At 49.7% G+C, this 15,697-nt stretch overlaps 6 protein-coding genes across 6 annotated transcripts; 3 read left to right on the forward strand and 3 right to left on the reverse strand.

Annotated features, from left to right (window-relative positions):
* Positions 1-161: 161 nt before the first annotated feature.
* On the forward strand, positions 162-1,048 carry CCOS01_09984 (3-oxoacyl-(acyl-carrier-protein) reductase; the record flags this gene model as incomplete). Its single annotated transcript, XM_060458141.1, has 3 exons — positions 162-257; positions 313-939; positions 1,013-1,048. The coding sequence occupies 3 exons, from the start codon at positions 162-164 to the stop codon at positions 1,046-1,048; spliced, it is 759 nt and encodes a 252-aa protein (XP_060311306.1).
* A 186-nt stretch (positions 1,049-1,234) lies between these two features.
* Positions 1,235-3,213, reverse strand: CCOS01_09985 (tryptophanyl-tRNA synthetase; the record flags this gene model as incomplete). Its single annotated transcript, XM_060458142.1, has 10 exons — positions 1,235-1,632; positions 1,692-1,937; positions 1,996-2,201; positions 2,257-2,331; positions 2,380-2,455; positions 2,512-2,527; positions 2,584-2,678; positions 2,767-2,944; positions 3,005-3,043; positions 3,103-3,213. The coding sequence occupies 10 exons, from the start codon at positions 3,211-3,213 to the stop codon at positions 1,235-1,237; spliced, it is 1,440 nt and encodes a 479-aa protein (XP_060311307.1).
* Positions 3,214-3,642: 429 nt separating this feature from the next.
* Positions 3,643-8,123, reverse strand: CCOS01_09986 (TOL; the record flags this gene model as incomplete). The annotated part of the gene is made up of 7 exons (XM_060458143.1): positions 3,643-3,747; positions 3,829-4,396; positions 4,467-5,238; positions 5,951-5,957; positions 6,008-6,013; positions 6,131-7,300; positions 7,362-8,123. 7 exons carry the CDS (start codon positions 8,121-8,123, stop codon positions 3,643-3,645), a joined length of 3,390 nt encoding a protein of 1,129 aa, XP_060311308.1.
* Positions 8,124-9,995: 1,872 nt separating this feature from the next.
* On the reverse strand, positions 9,996-11,087 carry CCOS01_09987 (uncharacterized protein; the record flags this gene model as incomplete). Its single annotated transcript, XM_060458144.1, has 2 exons — positions 9,996-10,988; positions 11,049-11,087. 2 exons carry the CDS (start codon positions 11,085-11,087, stop codon positions 9,996-9,998), a joined length of 1,032 nt encoding a protein of 343 aa, XP_060311309.1.
* A 1,075-nt stretch (positions 11,088-12,162) lies between these two features.
* CCOS01_09988 (uncharacterized protein) lies at positions 12,163-12,536 on the forward strand (the record flags this gene model as incomplete). Its single annotated transcript, XM_060458145.1, has 3 exons — positions 12,163-12,321; positions 12,400-12,447; positions 12,513-12,536. The coding sequence occupies 3 exons, from the start codon at positions 12,163-12,165 to the stop codon at positions 12,534-12,536; spliced, it is 231 nt and encodes a 76-aa protein (XP_060311310.1).
* Positions 12,537-13,953: 1,417 nt separating this feature from the next.
* Positions 13,954-15,615, forward strand: CCOS01_09989 (uncharacterized protein; the record flags this gene model as incomplete). The annotated part of the gene is made up of 4 exons (XM_060458146.1): positions 13,954-14,025; positions 14,195-14,241; positions 14,307-14,753; positions 14,814-15,615. The coding sequence occupies 4 exons, from the start codon at positions 13,954-13,956 to the stop codon at positions 15,613-15,615; spliced, it is 1,368 nt and encodes a 455-aa protein (XP_060311311.1).
* Positions 15,616-15,697: the final 82 nt, after the last annotated feature.

Here is a 15,697-nt window from a genome sequence, read left to right on the forward strand (position 1 = left end):
GAGACTGCCGTCTTGCGAAAGTAAGCTGCATTCAAAGCGGCCGTCATTGGAATCTTATATAAAGCATCAATGAATCCTCGGTTGAATTCATCTATCTAAAGCACACTATCAACTTCATCAAGACCAATATACCACGACTTCATCACCAAGACATTCCTAAAATGACACCACTTATAGGAAAGACGGCAATCGTCACAGGAGCATCCCGCGGACTCGGCGCAGGCATGGCTCTAGACCTCGCACGCAAAGGCGCATCCGTAAGTCCCTCCAACGTCCCACCCTCCTACTGCTGCATTCGCTCACTAACAACAGGTCATGCTCCTCTACACCTCCGACTCAAGCGCCCCCAAAGTCCAATCCCTCATCACACAAATCACCTCCCTCCCACACACCCCCTCCGCAGTATCCTGCAAAGCAGACCTCTCCTCAGAAACCGCCCCCGCCGCAGTCCTCGCTGCCCTCGACGCCTGGCTCGGCCCAGACGCCCACATCGACATCCTAATCAACAACGCCGGCACAGAACTCAACGCGCCGCTAGGAAACATCACCACCGCCGACTTTGCAAAAGTATACGACCTCAACGTCCGCGCGCCGCTCCTCCTAACCCAGGCCCTTCTCCCGCGCCTGGCCCCAAAGGAGGCACGCATTATCAATATCGGCTCCGTTGGCGGACGGCAAGGGTTCCCTGGGTTGGGGCTGTATTGCTCCTCCAAAGCTGCGCTTGAGGGTCTGACGCGGGTTTGGGCGCGGGAGTTGGGGAGGAATGGGACGACCGTGAATTGTGTTGCGCCCGGGCCGGTGGAGAGCGATATGTTGGATAAGATTCCCAAGGAGCTGGTGGAGATGCAGAGGCGGCAGACGCCGGTGGAGAATCGGACGGGGACGGTGGAGGAGGTTGCGAGGATTGTGTCGTGGCTTGCTGGTCCTGAGAGTTCGTGGGTTAGTGGGCAGGTTATTAGTGCCAGTGGTGGTTGGGCGATGTACTGAGGGGGTTATGCATATCCTGTTTGAGAGGATGGAGCGGAGTCGACGAGAATTCGTACTTTGATATCGGGGGCTGTTGTCCAATACGTAGTCGGTGGCAGACAGGAACATATTGCTCACTCAAGCTTTAAAAATTTCACGATCATCACCTACTTGGGCCAGAAAAAATGCCTGCTACATTAAGAATTGAAGCATTCCTCGCAAGCAATAAATCTTGGGTATATTCTTTTTCCTATTCATCTCTCAGCATCTATGCAGAAGCCTTGGCAGCCTCCTTTTCCTTTGCCTTGGCGGCCTTCTTCTCGTCAATTTGGCGCTGCTTCTCCAGCTTCTTGAGCTGATTCTTCGTCATCTTGCCGTCGGCACCCTCAGCGGGGCCATCGGTGTTGGCCTCGCGGATAGGGATGGACTTGAGGTTCTCGGCAAGGCCCCAGGACAACGGCCGGCGGGAGAAGAAGAGGTTGACAGTCTCCTCGTCCACCTTGGCTCTCCTCTCCTGGAAGGCTGTGCAGTACTTGGCCAGCTCCTCGGCACACCTCTTCTTGATCTCGCCGGTGAGCATCTTCCCTGTGCGGTAGTCCTCGCGGATCTTGGCCAGCTCCTCATCATCGTCGAGGAAGAAGCGCAGGTATTGGTAGCTGACGTCGACTGAATATTGGTGTTAGCTACTACGCACACAAAGTCACATTCTGGGTCTGCGATCTTACCATCCGGATCGGCTCCCTCAGCGCGCTGCTCCTCGGCAGTAACCTTGCCACCGCTGAAGGCATACTTGTTCATCTTGTTCTGGATCTGCTTGGGTGTGTCGTTCAAGAAGATGGCACTTGAATCAATCGACGCCGACATTTTGGAGCCGGGCCCCTGAAGAGCATCAAGGAAACGAGAGTGAATGAGGGAGGGCTTGGCGTAGCGCAGGCCGGCGGCACAATCTCTTGTCACACGGAAGTAGGGATCTGTCTTGACGTTAATCTCATCTCGTTTTTATGGCTATACTGGGCAGGAAAGACAAACCTTGGTCAATGGCGCAAGGAATCAGGCAAGGAATCTGGGAAGTCTTCGCCTCGTCATCGCCAAAGATGTGGGGGAAGGAGTTGCCAAAGGAGGAGCTGGCTTGGATACTGGCAAAGTGAACCTTGCCAATGTTGGAACTGTCGTCGAAGCCGAAGACGGCCTTGGCTGTGTTCAGCGTGATTCTCTTGGCCACACGCGTGACGTTCCTACGGGAAAGTCAGCATTGGTTCTCGACTCTGCCTTGTACAGCTCGGAACGTACTTGTAGAAGTTGCCGCCCATGTAGTCGTAGTCGGAGAAAATGAAGGTCCTCTCGGGGTTGAATCCAATTGCAATGCTGCACAATGTTAGGACGCATACTTGCGGATAATGCTGGAAGTCTTACATGTCCTTGGCGTTTTCTCTTGTGTAGTGCTGAACCTCCTCGACCGTTCTCTTCTCAGAGAAGAGGAACTTCTCATCTATGCCTTCCAGTCAAAAGGGAGCTCCGGGATAATTCTTTAGCGCTTTCTCTTACCGTCGGTCATCATGATCTATGCTGGCATTAGCGACTAACTTTTCAAAAGAAGCAACTCCAAGCAGAACGTACCACCAGTGGCGCATCGAGCACATCTGACAACCACTTCGTCAACTGGAAAGGAATAGCATGACCAACGTGCATGCTGTCGGAACTCGGTCCACGGCCTTAATACAATCTTGTCAGCCATCGTCCTGGCCTATACTGCTTCCTATGTTGTTCTTCAGACTTTGTGACATCTTGAAGCCAACGCACCAGTGTAAATGAAGAAAGGCTGCTTCTTCTCGACGCGGTCGAGGATGAGGTCGAGATCGCGGTGGGAGAAGACAATCTGGCGACGAAGGAAATGGTGAGGTCTGTGACCAGTCACGCGCTCGAAGCGCTCGAGGAGGGCATCGTCAATCAGCTTCGTTCCGAACTCGTCGACGATTTTCTGTGCAGCAATCAAAGATCAGCTAGAGCTCTCCATTGACGAGGGGGCTGCAATTCTTACCTTGTAGTCAATGGCCTTAACCTTGCCATCAGTGCCGACCTGTTGCCTCGAGTCAGTACATGCTCTTCTCACTTATACGGCACTATTCGCAAACCCACTTCTCCAGACACGTTCCAGGGGTCGACTTTCTGGCCTCCTGAGGCTGCGGGCGCGTCCCCGACAGCTTCGGCGGGGATGGCGGCGGTCGGGGCTTCGGGTGCGGATGCCATTGTGTCGCGTGGTCTCGGTCGATGGTGTGGAGTGTCGATTGACGAGCGGAAGAAGATTTCAGGGTCTTGGCGGCTGGTCACTCGTCTTCTATACGCCTCTTGTGGTGACTCGAATTGCTTGATGACACAGAGCTGTCTGGGCAAAAGTTCCGAAAAGCGTGAGTCAATGGCGGGGTGAGGGTGTGCACCTGCCTTTGCGAGTCAAAGTGCGGCTCGTTTTCGGTGTGTACCCCGCTACCCCGCAGTCACCGACACACCACGGTCACTCCCTCGGTGGGAACCCGGTGGGGGCCAACATCGCTCTTGGATCGCGGATGCACAGCCACACGTATTCTGAGGGATCTTGAGGAATCATGGGTGGAGGAAAGAAGTGGTCATTTATTCAAGCTGAAAGCGAAAGTGTCAGATAATAATGCAATTCTCTTCCCGCTACTGTATCTTGACTGGTGTGCCGTTCTGCGAAATGCAATTGTCAGGCATGTAACCCACCCCAGTTCGTTCATACACCATCAATCCACCAGCACTCTTTAATGCCTTGGGGGTGATTAGCAAAACAAAACACCTCCGCACATCTTGCGTTTTGTCTCTAGACCTTCCCACTACAATCACTCTCACGTTTGGTAGTTGGCCATCACTTTTTGCCGGGTTGTCAAAGATGAGCTTGCTCGCCGAGTGATGGCCGTCGAGCTGAGAAAACTCACGAGCAACAGCGCTGAGACTGATTCCCAGGCTTTTGTCCGAAGTGTGATAAAACCCATCCGGCGACTTGTTAGCCCATGGCGACTGGATCTCACTCTTCTCCCAGTCCACGCCATCAAATGGAGGCTCCAGATAGTCAATTCCTCCTTTGTAGGCCATCCAGGACCATGTAGGGACTTCAAGGTCTCTTTCGGCAGGGAAGATGATCCTGTCGAGGGCTGAATCAGATGCTCTCTGCCAAAGAAGGCTCCGCCGTAGTAATCCACCGCCGTCGTCAAAGACACCATAGCCGCCGTGAGTCTTGAAGCTTTGGATGAGTCTCTTTTCAAGACCAGCTATACCGAATGGTCTGTCTTCATTTCGAGAAAACTGCAGACGCGAGTATTGCTTGTATAAGTCTTGGTAAAGATGAATTTTGGCGCCTCTTGGCGAGTTCATGGCGATTGTGGGAAATCGTGGATCACCGAGGAACGCGGCAACATTGCTATAGACGTGAAGTGTCAGCTTGAGCCAAGGTCTTGTCAGATACGGGCATGCACAGCAGGTTGACTTACTTATCCAGCTTTGTCATCGTCTCGCAGCGCACCCCTTGACCACACTCCCAATACGTTTGTCTTTCGGTGAAGTAAATCGTCCTGTGCGCGAGTGCTCGCTCCTGTAGGACCCATCCTCGTTTGCAAAGTTTTCCTTCTATCACATCGCCCTCGAAGTCGTCAATTTGCTGGCACACATGATAAATACCGCCGTTGTTTCGGTTGAAAGTGACGTATCTCCTGTCGGGTCGTGGTCCCAGAAAGCCATCATCTTGCCCAGTAGCGCGACTTGCCGCAATGACGCAGTACGCAAAGCTGAAAACGTCTTCCATGTGTTTGGACTCTTCTTTGAAGTCTCCGTCGGGCCCCTGTATAATGCAGATCGAGTCTATCCATAGATGCTGAAATCCAAGCTCTCTCGTTGTTGTGACGGCGTCTTTGAAAGTAGCAGGTAAATCCTTAAAGTCGATGCCCCTTTTGTGCTTCTCAATATTGCTCATGTAGGTACAGAAGTGTCGATGTTTCGCGGGATCTCCCCAGGGATGGGACAACGCCAGGTATCTTCCACGAGCACCTTTTGTTTCCCACAGACGAATCTGTGAACCAGAGACTTCAAGAAGCCGCGTGGGAAGGTTGACTTCAGTGGCTTGCAGACAGTCGCTATGGCCCAGACCATGATCGCAGCTTTGGAGCCACTGTCGTAGCACTTCGAAGTGCAACTGATGACCACCTGGTGCAAGTCTCGGGAAACCAGTCTGAAGTCCGATGCTGTCGTATTTGGTCGAACTTGGATCTGGCATCAACTGTAAGCTAATTCACTCGATCAAATAGACGAAACCAATGAAGCAAAGAGACTTTTCACGAACCTGGATCATGAATAATACTCAAGATGGGATTATTAATCCCAGAGATTTTTAGAGTAGACCCTTCTCTATGCAATTGGAAAGGGCCTGTTTTTTGGAAAGTCAAACAAGCTTCTAAAAGCAACTTGCAGAAACCACATGCGCCGGCTCTATTCTGTACATCCGAGACTGTATCTGACAAATAGAACCCGGTAGCCAGAATGTCTAGCATCTCACAATGTCGACAGAGATTTTGGTCTCGGGGAAGCGATAGGTGATTCGGAATCTTGATGGCTTTCGTGATGTACATTTTGGCGAAGCCATTGTCTCTACTAAAACGCCAGTGATCGCTGAGCTGAGAGCAGTTAACGAATAAGCCGAGAACCTCAGATAGGAAGAATCTAACTTACTGCCTTATTTCACCAGTCAAGTTAGCGGTTAGTGGTAGATCAGGGTTGAGGGAAGGGGCTTGGACATCGGGTTCAGGAATAACTTACGTGCTGCATCGAATCAAAGTGCATTAGTCAAACCATATTTGGTCTCAAAACGACATGACATTGAACACTCAATCAACTTACCTCCTTCAGGTTATTCACAACTGTCAGTGAAATGCGTCATGTCATACTTTCTAAACAAAGGAATCAGAGTACTCAACTCACATACTCAACATCTGAAGTCAGCTTCTACTGCCATCTCCAGGTATCACAATCAACTACTCACGTCATGCTGTTATGCAAGGGTTAGTGTTGCGAAGATGATGTTGATCACGAGTACCTACAGACTATGGAAGGTTTAGCTTGTGAAGTTTCAGTGGAAATATGTAAATGTTGATGTTGTACATACATGTTGTGCTTGTAGTGCACCGAGGAAAGGGGTATTTCCCCTAGGCTTTTCGGCCGCCCCAGGCGATAGCAAGTTGGTGATTTGCGATCTTGGTATGGTCAATGAAGGAGGACCATTGATATTTCGACGGTCCTGGGCTATGGAGAGATAGGTCTCGTTGTTATCCGCTTTTCGAAGGATGTTATCGAGTCCAGACCGCATAGCTCCTGCGTCAGCACGATAGGGGCCACTCTCGGGTGTGTTTTGGCTGGCACTGGTCACGGATATACGTCTGTCCGGTTGGTTCTCGATGAATGTCGTTGTCTGAGCTCCATTGAGAATCCTTGTCGGTGCTTGCATCAGTAATGGAACGACAAGCAATCGGCTCCTAACGAGGTTGAGTAGATCGCCAATCGCAGAATCTCTGCAGCACTGACGGTCATTAGCCATGGAGTCCATCCAAAGCACTACCACAGGATGGACTTCTGCGACGCGGGCTCCGTCGATCTCCCTGATCTTGAAGAAACTGCAATCATAGCCATCGTTGCTGAGACTGTCGTCGAACTTGTCTAATGCTTCGCAGCCATATAGCAGCCATATGATGCATTCTAGCATGATACAGCCCATGGACCAAATGTCGTAGAGCCTGGATCTTGCCTTGTCAAGACGATTGGTGACAACTTCGGGCGGTTCGTAGCGGACTGTCCCGTACTTTGCACTGGTCGCCTTTTTACGCACTGCCGTGTTATCGTTATGATGCTTTGCTAGGCCCATGTCCGCGATTTTGAGTATCCCGACAACTGTTTCGTTCCTGAAGCGGAGGATATTTTCCGGCTTCAAGTCTCCATGTCGGTAGTTGCCTTGATTCTTGTAGTTGTGCAAGGCATGCAAAGCATCGGCGAGCCCCAGGAGTTGTGTGACCGTTTCCTTCACTAGAACAGGTGTAAGAACAGGCCGGGTTTTCTCTTTCCAGAACTCCCTCAAATTCCCTCCGTCGGCCCACTGAAACATGAAGTATCGTCTTTCTCCCCGCGTGATAGCCGCAATACGTTGGATGATGTGCTTGTGTCGAAGGTCAGTGATCTCAGACAATGCCTTCCGCTCATCTTCGTAATTCTTCTCGATTTCGTCACGTCGATCGTTGTTGACAAGGATCTCTTTGATGGCGACGTGGGCCCGCTGGCCATCCACCTGAAAATTCTGTAAGCTTACTTTCACCTCATGAAGTTTGCATTCAAGTTGGTGTTCTTACTGTAAATTCTGGGTGTTCTTGGTGTTGAGGATGAATGTCTACTTCGTGCACCTGGCTAAACATTCCCCCTTTGACAATGTTGTTGACCCAGGTAAATGGAAAGACACAATCTGGGGAGAGATGGTGCTGGAATTTCGTTTTGGAGAAGACAGGGGCCAGAAAGCACCATTGTTTGTTGTAGAACCCTTCGATTTTGAATCCATTCCAAATCCTTCGAATGCCTCTATCTTGCATTCGGTCAAATGGGAATGGGAAGGTCCATGAGGAACAGCCCTGGACAGGCGTGCCTGGCTTCTTAATAGGTAGATCGCTATCTTTGAAACCATTCGTCTTGAAGAACTTAATCGTTGTTAGGAGCTCCGTTCCGCTAGTTCCGCAACAGACAACTATTGCAAAGACTTTCTTCGCTTTCTCATGAACGAAACGAATCAAAGCCTTTTCTGGGGTTGGCGGGGCTTCATCTTCGAATAGGTCGAATAGCTCACGGGAAATAGCATGTTCGGTTATAAGGTCCTCGATGCACCCTTCTGGTAAGAACGATGGTTCCCGTTCATCGAACTTGCTTTTCTCGAAGCGTTGGCAGAGTTTATCGCCGAGGGAGACCATAGGCTCCTCATTCACAGTGTTGTCACGAGACATTCTGCGACATAGGAATGAGAAGGTCAAAGCAACGAAATCGAAGATGAGCGAGGGTTGAGCTGAACCAGACAGGATGGGATGGGGATAGCAAGGGATATCAAGTCCCATGAAGCAAGTCGCCATTGTGATCCCATCCACCAATTAATAAGAAAGCTCTCATACGTGGGAGGTGTTGACGGGCATGGTCGCATTGGCGAAAGAGGTAAGCCAATGGTCTCACTGTCTTCTCGAAAACCCCTGGGCCATTGAGGCAGCTAAGCCATGGCTGCTGAGCAGCCATTAGAGCGTCAAACAGGCGACCTATCAAGCGACTGGCCGATGTCATAGAGGCAACCGTGCATTGCCAGCCTGCTGCTCTGAGAAGGAATATTGACGTGCTTCAAGGACATGCATTGCAGCCTGCAGCACATGGGCTAGTATGCTTCCACGAGCTGGGGGATGGATTCGATCTATTGGTTGATGTATCTGCGTGATGACCGCGCCACGTGCCTCATTTCGATGTTGGCGCCGAGTCCTGCAGCTTTTGCTGTGTAGACAGACTACAGGCGGGGAAGTCTGAGAGGATCGACACTCAGCCTGCCGGAGCCACCCCAAAAGTCCAATCTCTTCTATTGCGCTGATACCTCGAAGTCGACATCTTTGCCCCGCTCAATCAAGCACTTCGGTTGCGAGCTCTAAAGACGGTGCCCTGTTTCTGAGCAACCACCATGGCTGATTAAACATGGAGAAGGCTGAGGTTCGCGATGTAACATCATCATCTCTTCAGGCAGGCCACAGGTGCGGCACTATGAACATCCTCAGGGCCCAGAACCTCTCCTTATGCCCGATCGCTTCTGATGGGCCTTGACCCCGCCCTTGGCTCTACTCGAATGTCCGGCATGGTCTTCCAATTGACTCACTCTGAGAGGAGAGCGCAGAGGGAAATGAGAGTTCCAGCTTTGATCATCCAAAGGTCTCTGAGCCGGCTCTGAACAAAATCTTGAAGACGCAACACACATATCTCGCCACATAGACAGCCTTTGTAGGACCTCAATGCAGGTAATACGTCTGTCACCACTCCTCGGATCTTCCGACTCAATCACTAACATTCCGAACATAATCATATTCAAAAAATGGTGCAGGTACTCGCTACAGGCAGGGTGAGAATGCAGTCTGTCCACGAACTACCATTTGTCAAATGTTAGATCAAAATGGGGATCACAATGGCCAAAGGAATGACAACGACTTACACGGACCACAGCTGGCTTCACCGAGGCCGTTGACGAATCTTTTGCTTCTGAAGTATTGATTGTGAAGAAGGTATCCGAATCAATTCCTGATAACCATGGATCTGGCGAAAATCGTAGCTCGGCAAACTCAAGTAGCAAGTCTTTGCCGCCGAGCGACCAGGTAATGAACTCGAGAAACACACAACCAAGTGACCATATGTCGCACGACTGTCTGATGATACGCCGACGAAGGTCGCATTCAGGTGGTCTATATGTCGGAGAATTGGCCATCTGGCTTCCGTGCTGGTTCGACCGACTGAGTCGGCTATGTAACTCGGCTAGACCGAAGTCAGTGAGCCTCAAGATACCTTGGTCAATCGATTCCAATGTTTCGTGGAACCAGAGTATGTTCTCAGGCTTTATATCTCCGTGCCGGCCATAGCGTCGCTTAGAGCTTTCGTGGTCTCTGTTGAGAGCATCCAGTGGTGTTAATAAAAGACCAGTGGACTGGGACGCCTTTTCTTGCAAGTCGGAGTCGTATTGGTGAAGCCGTACTAGGCCATCCGCGATGCCTTGACATTGCTCTGCCATCCAAGATATTGCCCCGAAGCTTAAAATGGGCCGTGGATTCAGCTCTTTCCAGTACTTCATCAAATCGGCCTCAGCCCAAGGGAAGATCAGGTAGAAGTGTCCTGATTGCTCGTACGTTGCTAAGAGTGAGATCAAGTGAGGATGCGAGTCTCCGCTGAACTTTTTCAACACTTGGACTTCCTTTTGGAACAATTCCTTACTCGGCGAGTTGAGACATTTCACTGCGAAAGTGTTTGGCCGCACCTGTGGCTGTCAGACCAATATTTCTCCTTAGGTTCGTGGTGATTCTGGTTGCGAGGGCTCGAGGACTCACACTTGGTTCTGAAGCTGAATTGCTGAAGTCATGGTGGTCAGGGTGAATCTCGGCTTTGAAAACTCGACTGAAGCCACCCCCATGCATCTCAGCAGCTCCAATATCGTCGTGATTACTGGTCGAGGTGAATGGAAGAACAATATGAGGCGCAAGGACATAGTGTTTGACGTTCTTTCTTTTACCTTTGGTGAAGAATGGCGGCAGTATGGTCCATTGGTACTCCTCGAAGTTTCTGATGCTCACTCTAGTCCATGACAAGAATGTTTTCAATCGATAGTTGCGTCTTGCTTCGACTCGAAGTTCGAAAAGCCCGCCATTTTCGGCAGCTTTGACAAGGGGAAGATCTTGATCGCAGATGCCCTCATCTATAAAGCCTTGAATAGATGGCACCATATCAATCAACACTAGTATAGCAAAGACTTTTTGGTACGACTTGCTTGGTGGATTGGGATTTTCCTTTGCTGGATTGTGGTTATCACAAATCGTGCTTGCGAGTCGCTCATAAGAACTCCTTCGGACCCCGGGAACTTTCCTCTTGAGCTCTTGGATGACAGGTTGCTTGCGTATGAGACTGTTCAGTTGTCCTTTGGGTAGGAATTGTCTATGAGTCTGGGGGTTGGTCTTGAAAGACATGTATAGACGATCTTCGAAAGAATCGAGTAGAGGATCCTCTTGTGTTGGAGATACAGGAAGCAGTCCTTCTTTCACCGCTTTTGTATACATCTGATCTCCGCGGTCCATAACTTCGCTGGGTTCGAAGGGCACGGCCGGTGGAGGCAAAGCGGATTCCGGTGGCAGGCCATTACCAGTGATTGGGGCCAGAGCAGCGCCTGGAGTGGGACTAGGATCGTGACGATCAGGATAGTAGGGAATATCCTGAGGTCGCAGATGATTAGTGTATATTAAACCCGCAACGATCTCGAGATCATGTCTCACCAGGTCTGAAATCTCAGCTTTGATGATGGCAGGAACCATACGCCCATCTGGGATCCCAAGCCCGACCCCTTGCGTCAACTCTTCTATAGTGGCGGATGGAGTTTCATAGAGACATGGGATTTCCTGCTTTTGATGTGGTGTTCCCAAAATTGAGGGCGAAAAAAAGTCGGATTGAGTTCGGAGGCCATGCTGCGAAGAATTGGAGTCGATCGCGCTGTTGCATTTTACTCCATTATCAATGATGGCATTGAATGTGGTTCTAGGAATGGTTGGAGAAACAGAAGACGCTATTGTTGAAGACTTTGATGCTTTGAAATGACGAGACTTGTTCGAAGTTGCATCAAGTCCATTGCGGCTGATTTCCCGTAAGTCTGGACTTGATGATGCGGACCCGACGTTCTTTGTTGTGTCCATGTTGCTGTGTTGAAATGTGAGAGATGAAGGTGACACCTCTCAAATCATTGGGAATGTGAATGATAGTTTCAGGGCCTTGAAGATACGACCATTGGAGGGGCCAGAAGAGCTGGGGGCACTGTCTTATGTCTTGTCATATTGAGCAGCCCATCATGTGGGCTAGGTCTCGGAGGAGACGTCTTGTCTTGGAAATAACTTGACCGGATCTTCTAAAGCTGTCAGCTGAACCACCCTTCCCAGAGCCTTGCTGACCCGGTGAGATGGTGGCCCTGTGAGGTTGAAGTGGAAAAAGTAAAACAGGTCACTCCTTGGTCTAGCCTGATTTGTCTGCGCGGCAGTGAGCTGGCTGGTGTACCCTGGTTTCCACCAACCATTCACCACAATATTACCCAAGGCGCCTGTTATCTGTTTCAACCTCCCAAGGCAGATCGGGTCTGAGAAAGGACCGATCTCGCATTTTGGTCCTACACTTCACCAAACACCTCCGTAAGTCCAGTCAAAGGACTGCGGAACATGACGGAGCTGGTCTAGCACCAGTCCCCAAGGATGACATACTTCGACACCCCTATATCAAGCACGCAAGTCCCTGCCTTCTCGCTGAAAGCTGCTGGAAATTTCTGGCTACTTTCCGAACTTTCCTAATTCTCATTCAGTTACGCTTTGAGATCAGCTCCCATCAATATCTGTCTAAACACTTGCCATGGGTGATGTCTCAGCACCGATGGTAGTGTTGAATGCCCACGATGATTTCGACAATGCAGAGCCCCCATCCCAGGACATCTCTGCTAGAGGCATCAACCCCGCGAAACTGACCTCTTTACTGAGGGACAAGTTTGGAAGTGGCTCATACAATGTGCATGTAAGAGTGAACCTACCAGGCATAAGAGACTTCTTCCATAGCCAGCAACTGTTCACTAATAGACCTTCCTACACTTAGATGATGCACAATGTATACACAATTCGAGCCCCTAGACGCCTATCAGTGGTGAGTGATCTTGTGATTTCGGTTGCGTGCGCTCTTGGAATAAGTTGCTGATCTGAGGTTTTCAGACAGAAATAGCCCAATGTGCCTGAATGCTGGTTACAGCAAAGACCATGCCGCTCACTGGAACCCTTGTACACGTTGCGTCATTCAACCACGATTGATTTCTTTCCGAACACGTCATCTGCAAACCATTTCGAGGAGGACTATGATCATAAGTTTTCTCGGTCTCATATTAGATTCACTATCAGAATACATATTCGCATTTACTTCTTAGGACATGGCACGTGATTGGGATTGAGGAAGGGCAGGCTGGGTAACTGAAGCCCCTTTGTTTCTAAAACCTATCTTACTTCAACAGCAGGATAGAAACGAGCCTGTCGTAGCAGGAGACGGTCTCTGCATTCGCAGATTTTCGGTTTCCGCTGTAAAAGGCCGTGATTGCCTCGCCAACACTGCAGTCACGAGTTATGGTCGATGAGCTTTTTCAGTCGGGAGATAGGCTGTTGTACTGGTGGCATTCCTTTCCGCTCATTTGCCATAGTGTTTTAGTACATGTAGGAACTATATAATGGATACATGTACACCACGGGCCATACCTATCTCTGTTACGGCACCATAGCTGTTGCAGTGACTTGGACATTTCTCAGATTGTCAAGGTTTGGAATTTTAAACAAAAACTACTCGCCATCATTAATCTGGTGGTGACTATGCTTTCGCTTGGACGATCGTCTCGTGGAAGTATCACGTAGATACTTAGCATCATCTAGTGCAATCTTGAATTGTTAATTGCGTACCCAAAGCTTTTGATTTGCTTAAGGTCACCTGATTCTTTGATAGTGATAGTGAAATTGATCCTTAACTGACAACACCAAACCGGGCTTACACCAAGACTAATAGAATGAGATGGGGGCAGGAGAAGGCCGAGTTAGTACCTTGGGTTGACTACTTGGGTTGAAACCGCCTCTAGTTAGAGTACTCGGGATCTCATATCATCTACTGTATATTTTGTACCCTCATCTACTTCATGAATAATTCCGAAAGGAAGCAGCAAACTGACTGGGTGGTTAAGCAGGTCATGGTTACCAATCAGCACATCCACATCCTATTGAACGATAGGCTACGAGTATCCGTGTTCGACTTTCAGCATGAGCACCAGGAGATGAAATCCCATCCAGTGGCCAAGCTCCTTTTCCCCCTTTCATATGTCTATCAGACCTTGATCCATAGGTAGATACTTATCTTGACCTACTTACCTTAACTAAATGTCACACGGCATGAAGATAGCAAAGGTGGAGCATGGGGTAAAGTGGAGTCGGCGCTACTTTAATCGCAGATAAGGCCGCCACATACCTCTCCGATCATCTTCGACTCTCCGGTCGGTCCCCGAGTTGCGGTAGGTTTCCCACTCCTTCTTGATACGCATACACGACATGCTAGGAACTTCTACGTATATCATGCTGGTCAATAGAGCCTCACTCGAGCTTCCCAAATTTGACTGAAACTGTCATGTCCGCCCGACAAGATTTGAGTGGCATCGAGCCTGAAGGCCCACCCACTGCTGACTCTGCCGGCGGTCGGGTCTGGCAAGCTTGTCTTGCCTGCCGGCGCAAAAAGGTCTGTCTTTGGATGCTGCAACATGACTACGACTACGTAAGCATACATCTAAAACGACTCGAAAGCTGACGAGGTGATGAAGATCAAATGCGACGGTAAACAACCTTGTCACAATTGTAGCTCTCGTGAACAGTCATGCGAGTTTCCTGGAACGAAGGACAATGCTTCTGCCAGTCGTTAGTAAGTTAGGCCTGCCTTTGTTACTCGAACCTTTCTACTTGAATCAAGGTCTTACTGTGGAGCAGCTATGTGACATCTTTCGAAGCACGATGCCAACAGATGGACGCACTGTGTCAACGGCTGGAAGTGCTCACTGGGCAACTATCACAGTCTATCGGCGCCCTCAGCCAACAATCACCTGCGCCAGCGAACCACAATCAGCCTTCTGACAGTGTCTCAGCAGCTGAAATAATTAAGTCATTACCAGAACTTGCTGCATTGTTATCTCAAGCAACCGCATATCCTCGACAGGAATCCGGAGCGACTGCAAATCCAAATTCATACGCATGCGTTGCTGAATTGAATGTCAACACAGGCGTAATAGACGATGAATCCGAAACGAGTTCATCCAACAGCGAGGATGATAATGATGTTTTTACTCCAGGAGTCAGTACCTTCAGTTTGACAAAATCGGCCGCCGAGAATCTCGGCCAAGCAGGCGCCTTAGTACGAGATTCCTACGGCCGCCCACGGTATGTTACACTTGAAACTCTGATTCCCAATACAAAAGATTTAACCATCCATGGATCTAGTTTTGTGGGTGGTGCAGCGAATAATCTTATCGTTGAGGCCGCAAGAAACCTCCTGCCGAATTTGGCGACAGCCACGCCATCTTCTACAGGAGCCAGTCACGAAACGCTAAACCTACGAGACCTTGAGATACCTTCATTTGTTCGTGGAAAACTCTGGCCTCCTCTTCCGTACATACCTGCACCGGAAAGCCTGCCTCGCCCGCCGCAATATGTCTCTGACCTGCTTGTGAGCCTATACTTCGACAAGCTCCACTACATATTCCCTATTCTCATCAAGCCTCACTTTATGAATCGTTATCAGAAGCTTCTGAGAGCCGGGCCAGATTCTTCTTCACCTAAGAGAGGAAGGTTTCTTATGGTTTTCTTCGCCGTGTGTGCGTGTGCGTCAGGGCTATTACCGTCTAACTTGGAGAGCGGGCTACCCGGTATCGATTTTTACCAAAAGGCCCTTCTCATCTTGTCTGCATCAACGGGAGAGTCCTCCATTGAGAAAGTTCAGTGTCTTGGACTTTTGTCGATGTGCTCGGCTGGGTGGAATACTGTGTCTCAAAGTTGGAATTTAGCCGGACAAGCCGTGAGGGCGGCAATCGACATGGGGCTACACGTTAGTGGTCACTCCGTAAGACTTCCTTTCCGTTTGTTTATCGATAGCCTGCTGATCGAAAAGAACGCTGTCGTAAATCAGCAGTCACCTCTTCATATGAAATCTAAGGATTTTTCTCTTCGGGAGCAGTCTCGCAGAGTGTGGTGGTGTGTATACACGCTGGACAGGTACTGTAACTCCAGTATCATTACATCCTAGTAACGCCTGGTCCTTGGCTAATAACCCGTGGCTCTTTGCAGAACGACATCGATTTGCCTTGGCCGTCCTCTCGCGGTCAAAG

The sequence above is a fragment of the Colletotrichum costaricense genome (assembly GCF_030867565.1).
Source record: "Colletotrichum costaricense strain IMI 309622 chromosome Unknown Scaffold_10.1, whole genome shotgun sequence".
Lineage (NCBI taxonomy): Eukaryota > Fungi > Ascomycota > Sordariomycetes > Glomerellales > Glomerellaceae > Colletotrichum > Colletotrichum costaricense.